Here is a 15,909-nt window from a genome sequence, read left to right as displayed (position 1 = left end):
TTTAAAGAATAAATTTCCCCCCCCTTAAAATCTTCTGGGCCAATTTATTTTCTCAGGTGGAGATAGGTGGCTCCTATCTGGTTTATGCTGCACATACTTATTATCATACGTAGCTAAGGACTTTGTTGTGCAAGGAGTGAGCCATATCACTTCCACTGGGCTCCATGTATACATATTCTGCAGGATTCTGGGAGCAAGCCTGGATCATGGTAGTATGTTTTCAGTTGTGCAATTGGGAAGTTGAAACTGAGGGACTGAGCAGGGATTTTCTTCACTGTTTCATAGCAATACACAGACTTGGTATGGGTTTGTTGGGCCTGAAGCCTTTTATTTGTAAGACTTGAACCTACCTACAATAGGCAATTTATTTGTCTGTCTGGCTTTTTTTTCCCCAAGTGGGTTTTTTGTTTGTTTGTTTTGGAGGTCTTTGAGGTGACTGGAAATCTTGAAACAAAGTATTTCAGATGGGGATTAATTCTTTTGACATTTACTAAAAACTGAAAAATGCTTTGTGCTCTGGGTTTTTTTGGTGGTTGGTTTTTTTCTTTTTTTTAGAGAGACCCTGTTATTGAAAACAGATATTCCTCACTGAAATTTTCATTTCCTGGAAAAAAACACGTTTTCCATCAAAATATTTCAGTTAAAGAACTATGCCAGGTCTCCAGGGTGTCCTTCTGAAAAGACAGGGAAAAAAAATCAGTAGAAAAAGAGTGACTAGCAACAGACAAATATTTGGTTCTGCTCTATGGTTCTTACTCAGGTAAAATTCTTCCTGGGATAAGAAATGAGAGCAAATTTCAGCATATAGGAACCGGAGAATCCTGCCTAACATATGGCTAAAGTAACTCCCAGATCTATACATTTTCCAGGAGTGAACACATTTTATACATACCTCAAGTAACCAACTTGTTCATTTTACAGACTGACTCTAACAAGTGAAGAATGGTTGTGAATGTACCATGAAGCTGGCTCAGCAAAGGTTTTCCTATAATTAAAATACATCTGGCTCTGTTCTGAGTGGGAAATCACAGACCTCTGAATGTTTTGAGTATTTCCTTATGCACAACAGCAGCAGAAAAACTCCATATGCCTTAACCCATCAAATTCGGTTCCCCTTAATCATGTGGATAAAGGGGATGCGATAAGGAACTTCAATCTAGCCTCTTTGACATGAAACTGAGGGATTCAAAGCCAAGATGACACAAATGGTCATGGAAAGTCTGAGAGGCACAGAGTGGCACTCAAATCTTTAGCACGCTGGTGTTAAATAAGTGCAAAATAGCTTGATGTGGTTCTCCGTAAAAGCTTGTGAGCACCACGGGCACTGCTCTTTCTGATGTAGTAGGAATACCTTCTGGTTCCACAGCTATATCCTCCAATTGCCAAAACCACCACAGAGCAATGAGGGAGCGCGTGGCTGTGACTGTGGCACGGTATAGACGTTGTGGATGTCTTTGTCCATCGCCCTTCTCAAAGGGGCAGGCTCAGATCAGGGGGCAGTGACAGTTTCCTTACAACAGTCTCCTACCTCGGAAAGGGCTGTGCCCCCTGGCACCTTTTTGGCCCGGCGGTCGTCCAGATTAGCAGTGCTGGGGACAGGTTCGTTGGCGTGTTGGGGGGCCTGTGCGCGCAGGGAGCCCGGGGGCGAGGGTGCGATGTATTACTGTGCCTCGGCCCTGCTGTGGTGGGGGTCAATCCAGCGTGAGCCTGGAGAGGCTGCTCTTACTTGGGTTGCCCTCTCCCTTCCCTGCCTGCCTCTGGGGCCTTTCGTCAAGCCCTCAATGTCCACCCCAGCTACGGGACAAGGGACTCGCTCCTTCCTGGGAAGCCCCAGGAGGCAGCTGGCGGGCTGCAAGGCAGGGAGTGATGGATGGAGGACTGGAAGGATGGATGGATGGATGGACGGCTGGCTGGCTGGCGGGGCCATGGCTGGCGGGGGGGGGGACGGCTGCCTGGCGGCGCGGTGCTGGCCCCGGGGGAAGGGGGGGGGGGCCGGGTGGGTGTGACCCGCTCTCCCCGCCGCCGCCGCCGCGGTCCGCCCCCGCTCACAAGGTGCCTGAGCCGCAGAGAGAGCAGCAGCGCCGCGTCCCCGCCGCCGTCCGCAGCGCCCGCCCCGCCATGCCCAACTTCGCCGGCACTTGGAAGATGAGGAGCAGCGAGAATTTCGACGAGCTCCTCAAGGCGCTGGGTGAGAGGCGCGGGGGGGGGGGAGCCCGGCAGCGGGCAGCCCGGGGCTGCGTCCCGCGGGAGGGGGGACGCGGCGGGGGCCGCGGCCGGAACCGCGCTCCGGTGCCCGCCGCCTCCGGGGCCGGGCACCCGGGAGAGCTCCGTGCGCCGACCGCGGGCCGGAGAGCCTCCCGCCGGCGCGGGGGAAAGCTGCGAGCCCTGCCCGGGGAGGGGCGACCGCAGGCACGGCACGGTCAGAGCCTCACCTGCGGACGCCGGCCGGTCCGCCGGGGGGATCCGGGCTGCCGCTGGCCCCGGCGGCTCCCTGCCACGCTCCGCCGCGGGGATCCTTGCGAGAGCCCGCGTTCGCCGCCGGTGCGGAGCCGGCCGGAGAGCCGCAGCTCCCTACCGCGGCGGGCCGCGCCGAGCTTTGCCGTAGGGCTACGCGCCGTGCCCCCGGGGCCGCGCCGCCGCTGCGGTCGCCGCCGGCCTCTCGCCTCCCCCGACCGGCGCGGTGCCGGGCGAGCTCGGGCCGGGGCACGGCTGGCCGCTTCAAGCTCTGCTTCCTCCCCGCTTCGCCCAGGTGTCAATGCCATGCTCAGGAAGGTGGCGGTGGCCGCCGCCTCCAAACCCCACGTGGAGATCCGCCAGGACGGGGACCAGTTCTACATCAAAACTTCCACCACTGTCCGCACCACTGAGATCAACTTCAAAATCGGGGAGAGCTTTGAGGAGGAGACGGTGGATGGACGAAAGTGCAGGGTAGGAGGAGAGCTGAGGCTTGTGTGTTTGTGTGTGCGTGCGTTACCAAGTTCTTTTCAGATGGGACAGACGCATCTGCTGCCGGTGTCCTCAGAGAGTGGCATTACTGCCCCCCACCCTCTTCTTCCCAGAAACGCTCTTTGGGGGTTCTTGGTGGTTGCCGCTCCTCTTGTCCCTCGTCCGACATTCTCCCTCTTGCAGTGTAAAACTGAAATCTGAAGGCAACAGAGCATGGCAGGTCCCAGAGGCAGAGTTCGAGTACCCGCTTGCCGTCTCCTTGGCCGGCAGGCTTTTGTCCAGCTCTTTTTGCTTCCCTCTACTCTGGAGACCTCAGCTGCAATGAAAGCTCTCCCCAGCCTCTCTCCCTGACAGAAACATGGGGAACAGTGGAGCAAGAGAGACCTCAAGAGTCAGGATTTAGTGCACAAACCTGACATAACTTTTGTCCTAAACTGAATCAGCTGAGTTCACAAGCAGGACTGCAGACTGTTGGTAGTTTGGGGCTGAAATCCTCTTTCATTCCCTTGCAAGTGCATGTCTCCAGTTTGCTGATCAGATAAGTCTTTAACAGTGTAAGGCAGACTTCCAGCGAGTGTTATACCAGCCATAATTACACCATCTCCTTGTGCAGAAGTGCATTAGAGGGCATTCACTGGAGTGTTTTGGGCTTGATTCTGTGTGTGAGCCCCTGCTCCTCTACCTTTGTAACCACTTCTGTGGCTGTGGAGGGGGCTTTAAGTCAGCAGCGTCTGACACCAGCCTCTCTCTGCTGTAGATACGTGGGGTCTGGGGTATTGGAGATCTGGGCTGTAATCATAGCTGTCTTTTGAAAAAAGTTATAAAAGGCATGGGTTCGTTATCCTTTCCTCAGGCTCTTTACTGTCACACTTAGAAGTATATTTAAAACACTTATAAAAGAAGTATGAATAAAGAGTATCAAGATGTAGTCCCAAATGAGAATACAGTTTTAAAAGTATCCTGTGGTGGTGAAATAATCTACTTTCCAAAATATGATCTCTGCTAATTCTTGTGCCAGCTTCTGAGAGCGTTTGCACCACTAAAAATTCAGAGCTTACTATCTCCAGTGCAATTGCTGCGAATTTAAATTTATGAAAAAGGGAGGCAGATTCTAGGAGTCAGTGAACATTTAGAACATCCACTTGATCTCTAGGATGAGTTATCATGTATTTAACAGTTTGTTCAGGAAATGTTGCTGGCTTTGTTAATTTATCTTGTTCGGCAAAAGTAGTATGTTAGCGTCTTCATGCATAATGCATATACAATAAATGTGACCCGCTTTCTAGAGAAGGATTTATTGCTGCAGATGGAAAAACAATAATTACGGCTGTAAGCTATGAAAGTTGGAAAAATCTGAAAGAAATGTGTTTTGTGAAGTAGTAAATTTTTTCCATGTGTTGTGAAATTATTTATAGTCTACTCTCAGGAATAAGTTGTACTGCAGTGTGTATATAACCAAGATGTGGCCACAGAGCAGAAACTGACAGATAATAAAATAATACTTCAGAATGTAATTTGGAATATCTGGCAAAATTGCTGACTGGCAATGGATTTTGATACACTTTATGGGGTGGAGGGTTTTGTTTTGCCAACTAACTTGATCCATTGTTCGTACAGACAAAGAGCGAGTCATATGTAGTTGCACTGCAAGGCATAGCTTCTATAACTGCCATTTGAGATGGCTTGTTGGCTTAAAAACCTTATTGTTTTGAAAAAATATTTATAAAGTAAACAGCTAATTTTAAATCAAAGTCAAGTTTTTTTCCTTTGGAAAGTCTGGGAAGTGTTAACTTGAATTTGTGCATGCATATGCACACACACATGTATATGTATATGATCACAGACTAATGAATGTCTCCCATGAGCTAGTTATAAAGCGATTACTTACACATTCATTACAGGGCATCCTTCTGCACAGCTGTTTCATTGCACTGTAGAATAATAGTTCAGTGCTAGAACGAAAAGCAACAGTCAGGGCTTGCCTGTTTGTGAAAGCTAAACAAAATCCTATGGTTTTTTTTTTTATTTGTCAGTGGTTTCATAGTCGTTATTGAAATGCTTTGAAAAATGCCCAAGGGTATTTCAATCTCCAGACCCACAACCTTAAAAAAGTAACACTAGAAACACTAGAATTCTAACAAAGTTTCTTCAATTTAGTTGTGATTTATTCTAGTTTGTTAGCACAGTAAGTGTTTAATATACAGTTAACTTGGCACGGTGCCATACAGCATGAAAGGTTGTAAGGGACAAATACTGCATTATTTATGACCACAACATGATACATATGATTCTTGATGCTTTTACGCTAAGGAGACTCTGTAGTGATAAATAACATGTCAGATCAAACCACATGTGTACAAAGATGCTCGGGAATGTACACACTACATTATCACATTTTTAAATTATACTTTTCAACATCAAGCATTTTATGAAAACTGGGTGGCTTTTTAATTTGAAAACAAATGCAGATTTACGCTGAAAAGACACATTTACAATTACTTTGTTATTAATATATACCTATTTCCAAAATGCCCCCTCACACCTTAATTTTGATTTCACCACTTTCCAGTGATGTCTTTTTCCCTTTGCCTTTATCTATCTATGTGTTGCTCCTTTACTGCAGCAATTATTCTCACTACTGCTCATTGTTGTCTTTCTGCCTCATGCTGCTGGGGAATATAATTAATGTTATTCCTAATGGTTTTCTTGCCTGCAGAGTTTGGCCACTTGGGAGAATGAAAACAAGATCTATTGCAAACAAACTCTTATTGAGGGAGATGGCCCCAAAACATACTGGACTCGAGAATTAGCTAATGATGAGCTGATTTTGGTAAGAACCTTGCATCCACCCAGTACATGCACCATATTAACTGTTTTTTGTTACTGTGTAGTATGACTTGCTATTTTTCCTTACTTAAATCCATCTGGAAAACTACCATTTCCATACTCCTCTACAGTACAATTCATACAACACTTTTTTTTCCCTTTCTTTTTAAATGTTTTTTTTTAAGACCAAACGAAGATATATGCAGGTTCTCACTTGCATTTTATTGCTCTAACTTTTGCCATACTTTTACTGGTAGAATAATCACGAGTGGGCCACTTCTGCTCTGTAAGTTCACAACACCACCAAAGAATTTGCTTGATTTATTGTAGGTTTTCTCCGGTGAAAGTGAGATCAAGGCATTTGACCTCATTTCTGGGGAGCCTTCTTTTTTAGGCATGTGCATAATATGTTGCCTCTTATCCATAATCACACATGCTCTAATGTCATTCTGGTTTTGAAGAACATATAATTCCTCCCCCATGTCTGCCACCTTCCCCAATTCCTTGATAATCTCTGAATCCAGTTCAGAATCGCCTTCATGAGTTTCTCAGAAATACACCGATTTGTACATTTGCTGTCAGCCAACATCCCCTCACTCCTATGCAACCTTCCATATGGCAGCAGGGTTACTCTAGGCATTCTGAGCAGCACCTCTGCAACTGCCTCACCATTTATGTTGTGAATCATGTGCAGTTTATTTATTTATATTGTACTTATTTCTGTTAGATTTGAGTTTTCTTCACTGAATCTTTCCTCAGTAGTCCCTCTACATTAATGAAACAATATCCAGAACCAGATAAAAACATAGTTTCTCTGAGTTACAAGTAGCACAAGTTACCTTGAGTTCAGAATCATTTTATTGCGTGTTCTTACTAGTGAATTCCAGATAAATAGTTGATTAGACTGCTACGCCTCATGAGTCTGGGCACGGAAGACAGGCTGCTGGAGTGATGGGTAAGAAAACATCAAAGCAGGGAGGTTTTATTTCAAACTATCACACTAACTAAACCTCTGCACTTTAAAAAACAAACAGCCTCCCCAATGTTTCTCTAAAGCAGTTGGAGCTCTGTTTTTAAAATTCATCTGAAACAAAACCAGGACCCAAGCCTAACCAAGTATAAACAAAAAGCTTTTAAGGTGTTAATATTATTCCAGACATCTTGGAACTGTTCACCCACCCCTTATGAGGAGGTGTATGCTGTTAGTGAAATCACACTGGTTTCTATTGAATGAATGCTCCAATTCTGGATAATTTCTTTTGACTCAACCACTGGAATTCTTTATATTATCAAAAAACTTCAGAAGGCAAAGTACTTTGATCTCTGCTTCACATCTTTATATATAATGCAGCGGACAAAATATATTCTCAACTATAAATTTTCCAGCTTTCTAACAATACATTTCTGTAGTTTATTATTTAAGCAACAAACTAGTGAGGCAGCTGTTAAACAAAGTGAACTGCTCCAAGCAAAGCAAGAAATCCAGTCATAATACAATTGCCTCCTGCAATCAGCAATGTGAACTTACCCTGCTGGGGGAGAAGAATGAGGTTGGTTAAGAAACCAGAGCAATTCAAAGATTGTAAAGCCATCTAACCTTTTTTCTTGTATAATACAGTCTGTTGAGCTTTTCTGAATTAATTATTTTTCAAATTAGGATATAAATTAGAAAAACTATTAAAATATTTCCATTTATAGGAACTCAATCACAACTTTTGGTAAGTTGTTTTACTGGTTAATTTCCCTGCCATTAAAATATACACATTATTTCTAACCTGGATATGTCTAGGTTCAACTTCCAGTCATTACATATCGTGTATAAAAGAACCTAAAAAATTTGTCTAAAGTTTGTTGTTGCAAATACTTCTCTTAACAACACTGATCAAGCCACCTCTTGGAAGAACGTTCTTCTTGTTAAGATAAACCTTTGGAACACCCTGAGCCCTTCAATATAAAGCAAGCTTTCCTTGAATTGTTCTTTCAGTGCTTCTATAACCCCCTCCAATTTATCAATTTCCTTTCTAAACTATGAACACCAGAATCACATATACTGTTTTGGTAGCAATCACACTAACACCTGATATCATGGTGACTTCATCTCCCTACTCTCATCAGAAATTATTCTGATTTATATGTAAAGACTTTGTTAAATCTTCTTTGGGAACTCATGCTGAGCTGATCATGATCCCAAGTAATTTTCCTGGTTTCTGATTCCCCAGACTGGTCCCCTTCCCCTCTCCTGCAAGTTGGGACTACGTTCATTGGTTGCAATGTACGATTTTACCATGGCCATTATGAAAACAGAGTGTTTGCTTCCAAATGATCGAGATCATTCTCTCGGTCTTTTACTATGATATACAGTTCCATTCTCCTACCTCCTTTCTGGAGCATAATGGCCTCTTTATTAAATATTAGGACATTACTTGGTCCTCAGGACAAAGATTTTCAAGCCTCTCGTGACATTTGATGGGACTGAATGTACAAATCTTTTAAATACATGGGTCAACATGTTCAAAATCTTCTGACACTCAACTTAGAATATTTTATCTTATGCTTGGAAATTTTCCTTGGATCTGAGTCTGCAAGCCCCCACTTACATCTTACTTCTTCAAAACTAAGATCACAGTGAGAAGAAGAGATCTTTCTTTGTCTTCTCCTTTCTTTCTTCTTCCATCCTCCTAGCTTTGTTAGGGTTCTTTAGGACCTGAAATTCATTCGCATTCATTTTTTGCTGCCCATATCACTTCAAACATTTAACAATTCCCATCATCACACTTCTCAAACCTCCCTACTTACCTAAGAAATATTTTCTGGTCCTTTACTCTTTCTAATGTGCTTTGGTAAGCTTTCCCTATTTCCATTCTGGCAGAGCACCTTAAGTAAGGAGAGGGAAACCACATTCTTGTGAACTTCTAGATGTCTGCAGCTGGGAAGCTGTCTTTATGGGGCAGAGCCTGTGATGTAGCAGTTTAGGAACTCTGTAAGGCTGATACTTGTTCTCGCAGTCTCTGCTCCTGTTTCTCTGTCCAAAGAAATCTTTCAAGAAATCTTGAGTCTCCTTCTTAGCTATTACATGCATTTGCAGAAGAAATCAAGAAAACTCATACCACATTTGGAAAAAGTTGCAAAAAGGAATCTAAACTGTGTTAGACTGAGGCATGAATGGAAAAAAGGCTTGGGGCAACAGGCAGGGGGTAAGGAATGAGTTTTATTCTGCTAATACTGGCTGCATAAATGTTGGACCCTTGCCACATAATTTTGATCTAATATACTGCATTGCTTAGGGGGTCCATTTGATTATGACATTTTCCTAGTGGAAGGATGTATTTTTCTCCCCAGCACAGCATGTTAAATAAAATGCGTTTATTATCACATATAATTTAAAAAAAAAAAATCAGTGTTGAATTGTCATGACTACCACAGAGCTATAATAGAAACCATATTACTGTATAATTATCAATCTTTCTTGCATCCTGGCAGAAGAATTCCTTATATTCTTCAAAGATATTCCCTTGGAACAATATGATGATCTTCCATGTCACATCATGTCCTCTGGTACACGGATGCTGGGAACAAACTAGTTAGCAAAGGTTTTCTTTACCTTCAGGTGCAAGTTAAGTTTGCCTTTAGTTCTCCTTGGCTCCTTGCAGTATGGAGAATGAGATTACTCTTATTAGTAGTATAAATAATATTTGGCTTGTACAATAGCAGATGTAGGTCTAAAGTCCTGTTAGAAAAAGAATCCTTCCAGCTGAGTAAGGGAAGAAGGACCAAACTCTGCTTTATAAAAAAGGTGCTGTGAATGTGTTAGAACATTGCAACTACTTTCATCAGTGCTGTTTATTCTAATCTCATCTAATGCACTTGCTGTGATTTCAGTGCTGCATTTTTACATGGAATATGCAAGCAAGGGAGGGTGAAAAGGATAGATTCCCATCAAAGTCCACATTTGTTTGTCTTGACTGTATCTTTAGATTATATTTTATTGTACTTTAAGACTGTAATGCATACAGAGTCAGAATATCTCTATTTACAACTCCACATTCATAAACTATACTTAGATTAGCACTTGAGTAATCAAGATCAGAATATAACACAAAAATATATATTTCCTTTACTTGTCTGAAAATTAAGATCTGGGATTAAGTCTATTCGAATATTCTTTTTCTTCCTTTTTATACCCTATAATGTTTTTGCTGTTGCTGTGTGTTTTTGTCAGGGACATTAATGAGCTATCAATCACTCGTGTAAGTCAGAAGAACAAAGGGTCTGCTCTTTACAAAGTTAAAGGATGCTGCTTCCAAACATTAGCTCTTCAAATGAGAAACATTTTTACTCAAACTTCATCTGCATTGCTGCTTTCATGGCTGCTCATGCCTCTATCGATTTTAGTTTAATCTGTAACACACAAACGTTTTAAAGTGGATGATTACTGAAGAGGGGCTTTAAAAACAGCCTCAGACCACATTTTACACAGTTCACGTATCACACAGGGGTTCTCAGAATCAATTATAGCAAGGGTCAAAGATCAGAACATTAGGGGGGTTTCAAGCATGGTTTCTATTCTACATTCCCTCCCCAGAAAAATCATGCTGTAGTTGATTAAAACTGGTCAACTGTGGAGCCTAGATGAGTGAGTGAACATTTTTTAAATTATATTGCTGGCTTCTAAAATTAAACTTAGTAGGTGAGAAGGGTCAATAGAGATTTGGAAGATACTTTGCAGCCGAATGCTGAGATTTGTGATGTGCCTAAGCCTTGTATCGAACAATGTTGAACTACCTAAGCGTTTAACTTTTCTATAGTTTCTGGAGAGTGATCTTAAATCAAATCAGTTATCAAAAGCAGGGTCTACTCATACTGAGGTCAGTGGGGGGTTTCGCTGCTGACCTCGTTAAAGCAGCCTTGATAAAAGTTCAGAAGCATGTAATAACGCATACATATGTGTTGCATGGACCTAATGCTTTAATTCGCTATTTCTCACAAGCAGATTTACAAGGGGGCTTAGGGATCTGCAGCCCTTGCTCACTAGTACAGCCTGGTCTGGGTCACATCCCAAACATATCAGCAGAGAAAGAAGCCAAAGCCATGTGCATCTTGGATGCGTCTCAGCCTGTATACAGCCTCTTATAATATCAGTTGTAGCTTAGGTGTTTGCTGTGTACTGGCTTGCAAGACTACTACTGGGAAATACCATTGTCTCATGTCATGTCATGACTCTGAGGAAACTGTATAATATAGCCGTTCTCAAACACAAATACCAACGTTTAGGTACCTTGATAAATGACCTGATTTTGCATGGTCCTGTTGATTGATATCCTGCAGAAAGTGAGGTTGTATATTGGGTGATTTGCTATTAATATCCAAGTTTGAAAATGGGGGCTGCACCTTCTGTGACTATGGCCCCATAAGGATCAACCTCTTTCATAAAACATGACGGGAGTCAGGAGGAGAAAGGAAATATGCAATATGCCTTTACTGTGAAGATTTGTATCTTTATTCTGGATAACACGGAAGTTTCAACGTGGACAAAGCCTTTTCTGAGGATTCATTTAAGTAATACCTTCTCTTCTCCGTTTGTTTGCTGATGTATTGTGTCTTCCTTTTGCAAGTTGCCTTTGCGGGTTGGTCAGTCATGAGCAGATAACGGGATTTTTGCATACACTGGCAGAAGTGATCTTCCCCAGGTGATTGTTTCAATGACGGTCTTCCTAATTATACTGTGTGCTCCACTTATCACAAAGGCTCCTCAGCAAATATTTGTAAAGAAGGCCTTCAAAAAGCAGATTTACTCATACAGTAATATATTACCACCCTGTAATTCTCTGTTAATCTCTAGTGATGTCAGTGGTCATCAGATTTTGAGTGAACTGAAAGAGGTCAATTTATTGGATTATCCCCCTGTGCAGGGCTTTGTTTGCAGTGTGCTTTTGGACTCTTAGCTACAGATTATGACAAGCTAAGCGAAGAAAACAACTCTGTAATTTGCAGTCATTGCACATTTAAAATCCTATTTTAGATTTAGATAGAAGCCTTGCGTTGTAGGATTTTGTGAGATAAGTGGGACCTTTGCAAGCTGATGAGAAGGTGGTGTTTGAAAATCCTGCATCTTCTCATTAGATTTCAGTTGCAGTTTGGTAGTGTTGCACTTTTTTTTAGTTGGTCTGGTGAAACTTCACCACCAAATAGCCAGGATTGCTTGCACTCTTTCTTTTTATTAGGAAGTTCTACTCCTTTGGGTCATGGAAATCTTTAAATTATGCTTGTTCTGAGAGGAACTATCACTTCTTTACAATCTAGAATTAGAACCATAGACACTAAACTGCTTTATCCTACCCTTGAATACAAGGATTTAAGTGTGAAGGATAGAGGCATAACAGCCTTTTGATTTGGATCTTCCCCTGAGCTTGGGCCCATCTGTACATTAGATGTTTCTGTGAGTAACCCCAATAAAAGGAATACAGCAAGTTTGACCAAGTTCCTCTTCACTTTGTTTTGCAACATTTAGTGGAGTTTTATCAGCAATGCTACTAAGTTACAATGATTGGGAAACACCTTTTACATAAGTCCACATTTAAACCATGTACATAATCATGACAATCAAAGCCATTTATTTATGTGCTTCAGTATGGAATTAGGTTTTTAATCATCTGAAGGGGTATAAGGTATAAAATCTAAGTGCTAAAAAATGCAGCTTGTTCCTGAAACAGGTCAGAGGCCACATAACCTCAGCTGGGTCTTCAAGGAAAGAATGCCTGGCTGTTTGAGAAGTGCCCAGTGGCTACATGGTACTCCACAGTAGTTGTAATTGGGCTTTGCATGAAGTTTATCTCTTTACAATCTAGATTTAAAGATATGATTGTGTTAAATTATAGTGGTTTTCCAGACTCTGAGACTGGTGTGTTGCAGAGAATGACAATCCTTGTGTATAGCAACTGATTAAGACTACTATGTATTTGGGTTCCCCAGGCATGCCCACGTTTTCTGCACTTAATTTTTATCCTGACAGAGCAATTTGAATGCAGTCCTTTGCCTGAGATTTTCAAGAGTCCAGAAGTCCAGCTGGAGCTGGATGTTGGAAGTACAAAATGAACAGCCATTGTGCTTTGTCACAAGCGTGTCAAGTTGTGACTCTCTGAGTGCACAACAGTCAGTCTCTGTGTATATACAGTGGACTTGCTGCCTCTGCAATGCATTCTGGATGCACCCATACTACTGAGCTTTCCCAGAATGTTACTATTTCTTTTTTCTTCCTCCACAAATCTTTATCTTTATTTTCACACTCCCTCCTGTGGGTCTTGCAAGGAAGCTGCCAGTCAGACTACACCGATGTCTTAGGAGCAAGCTCTGCCCAGGATTGCAGTCTCAGAACTGGACACTAGAATTTCAGACACTCAGACCTACAGTGGCACCCTAGGACAGACTTGTGGTATGGATCACATCTATTTCAATCTGCTCTTCCCTGCAGTGTTCCCTTTCCATACAACTGCTGACCTGTTGTGAGAATAACTGCTGTTGCACAGGTTTAGGGGAAGGAGTTTGTCTCTTAATTTCCCCAAAAGAATAGACATAAATTTACTAGGTAGGTTACAAGAGTTTTGGCAAATTGTTGCTGCTGCAACCTTTCTCATTACAACTGGTTGATGTGGCACCCACTCGCATCACAAGATGTGGCTGCATAGCTGTGCAGCTCCAACTGTCAGACTGGGACCGTGCCAGCTCTTGAAGAACACTACACAAAGAACGTTTTACTATTGTTTATGATTTATGTTGAAATAGCAGGCGGGACCCAAATTTCACTGTGCTTAGCAGTGCCTGAATGTACCATAGAAAGACAATCACTGTGACAGTGACCTTCCAGTCTCCACAGACAACCTCAAGCCCTGGATGGTCTTGACTCTGACTTACTTTCTCTGTCTGGCAAAGCTCCTGCCGAAATAATTTTGCCTTTGTGTATAGTTTTGGAAATGTTGAAGGAAGCCACAGTAAGGGTATTCGCAGCTGGTGCTGTGGGCAATAGAGAACTATCTGCATCCTTTAACGTTCATTTTCAGACATTTTCATGTGTAAGCTAAAAATGTATATGAAGATTGATATGATAAGCTTTTTATATGCATAAAAACAAAGCCTGTATCTCCAAAATACTAACAGACTTTTCTCCTCAATAAAGTGAACAAAATATAAGCCAGAGTCAGTTTTAAAGCCAAGTCCTTTCGAAGAAGTGTGGGCCAAAACAGGTGTAGAAAGCATTAAAACAAATAAAGTCCAGCTGAATTTTCATAACACACTGGGGTAGGTCTTAATTACATTTTTCAGTGAGACCTTGGCAGTTATTACAGCCAAACTTCCCACCTCACAACTTGTTAGTGGTGAGCTTGAAACTGTCTGTCAATGTAGCTGAACATGAAGGTTTTTTGCAGCCAGTATTTCCTCACTCTTGCACCCATTATTTCCTTCATGTTTAATTGCTTGCTTAGATTTTAGCCTGCCAGACCTGAAATTACATAGAAACACTTTGCGGTTTAGGTGCCTTTCTCAGACAGCTGCCACAGTCACTGTCCTGCCTAAGTGTCCTGATAATCTGTACTGCAATATTGCTGTGGTAGAATTGCCTTTTAAGTGCAGAACTACAGAACGATTTAAAAAAACTCAGGCTTTCAGATGCATATCTGAAAACTCTGTTTCAATAGTATAACACCATATAATACCAACTCTAAGTATCTAGAAAATCAAGGTACTCTGAAGTACTGAATCTGGTATAAGAAATGGGATGATAATGGGACATAGTCTGTAGTAAGTCAGTGACTTTCAGACGTGTGGCGATCAAACGTTTCTGAGATCTCATAGATGTTTAGTTATGTGAAATGAGTTTGATCTCCACTACGTTTTCCTCTGTTATGTGCCCTCATTTCAGACCCTTACCATAGTTAACAAATTCACCGGTTAAGGTCACAGTATCCTGGAAGAAGGTTGTGATTGACACTGCCCACATTACAGCTTGGGAGAGAGGGTTTTGGTATCCTAGCGTGGTGTGTCAATATCTTGCAGCAGTATTATGTTTACAGGTTATAAGTATACGTTCTCCTCGTCTTCAGCATTGCTCCACTGACTTCATTTGGACTACTCTGACTTATACCTGCAAATATCAAAGAATACCTTTTGAACATGCCATCTGAATTCCACCCTCAGCATTTCCAGTTCAAAGTGCTGCAACTGTTTCTAAATATAACAACAGTACATTCCAAATTCTCTTTCTTTTCTCATGTTTATTTATAAATGCATGCCGAGAAACTACAGAAAAAGGGAATTTCTGCATCATTTATCATTCTGATAAAATTCATCATGCCTTGGAAAAAAGGTCACTTACATTGCATTCCTCTCCCAAAATGACTCCTTTCTTTACTCTCATCTGTCAAGAGACATAGGAAAATGTACTTCTGCTGTAGAACTAGCTACTATAGTAAAAATAACATTTTAAAATGGTGTTAAATGTTTGCTCGTTCTATCTTTTCTGATTGATTTGTATTTCTTTTCCAGACCTTTGGTGCTGATGATGTTGTGTGCACAAGAATTTATGTAAGAGAGTAAAAACATCAATTTACTTGTCATCTGGGATGAAGTGGAGAACTGTGAAAATCCCCAGTATAATGAGTATCTGTGTGTGCTGTTACTAATGCGGTGTTGTATGTGACCGTGTGTGTTATATCTGAACCCATATCCTCTGTTAAGTGTATTTTGCTTTCATTTTTCATTGCAGACACTATCCCTTCCCACTTTTATTCCATCATTTTTTGTGTCTGCTTTGTATTTTGTAGTTGTCACTTGCTATGGTTTCATCAATTATTAAACTTATTGGGCATAACTCACAGCTGTTTTGGGGTGTTTTTAATAGAAAACCCAGCAGTGCTTTGGTTAGGACTGAAACACTTTTTAATTTCTGTTGAAGTCAGTGTGGAGTTTCACTGCTGTTGGCTAGCACTATGCTGTCAGGGAACACCTCCTAGGGCAACATAAAATGCAGGAGAAAAAGTGAATTGCAAGGCCTTTCACAGAGCTGCAGGCTGCTCTCTCAAACCCAGAGCTCTGCTTCTTTCCTTCTTTCTGTCCTGTCTCCTTGGGAGAGTTGTTGAGGAACAG

At 42.0% G+C, this 15,909-nt stretch overlaps 1 protein-coding gene across 1 annotated transcript; it reads left to right on the top strand.

The window, feature by feature from the left end:
- The first annotated feature begins 1,950 nt into the window (after positions 1–1,950).
- CRABP1 (cellular retinoic acid binding protein 1) lies at positions 1,951–15,638 on the top strand. Its single transcript, XM_030015787.2, has 4 exons — positions 1,951–2,188; positions 2,750–2,928; positions 5,663–5,776; positions 15,310–15,638. The coding sequence occupies exons 1-4, from the start codon at positions 2,119–2,121 to the stop codon at positions 15,358–15,360; spliced, it is 414 nt and encodes a 137-aa protein (XP_029871647.1). The 5' UTR covers positions 1,951–2,118; the 3' UTR covers positions 15,361–15,638.
- Positions 15,639–15,909: the final 271 nt, after the last annotated feature.

This window comes from Aquila chrysaetos, chromosome 5 (genome assembly GCF_900496995.4).
Source record: "Aquila chrysaetos chrysaetos chromosome 5, bAquChr1.4, whole genome shotgun sequence".
Lineage (NCBI taxonomy): Eukaryota > Metazoa > Chordata > Aves > Accipitriformes > Accipitridae > Aquila > Aquila chrysaetos.
This window is presented reverse-complemented; position numbering and strand designations above follow the sequence as displayed.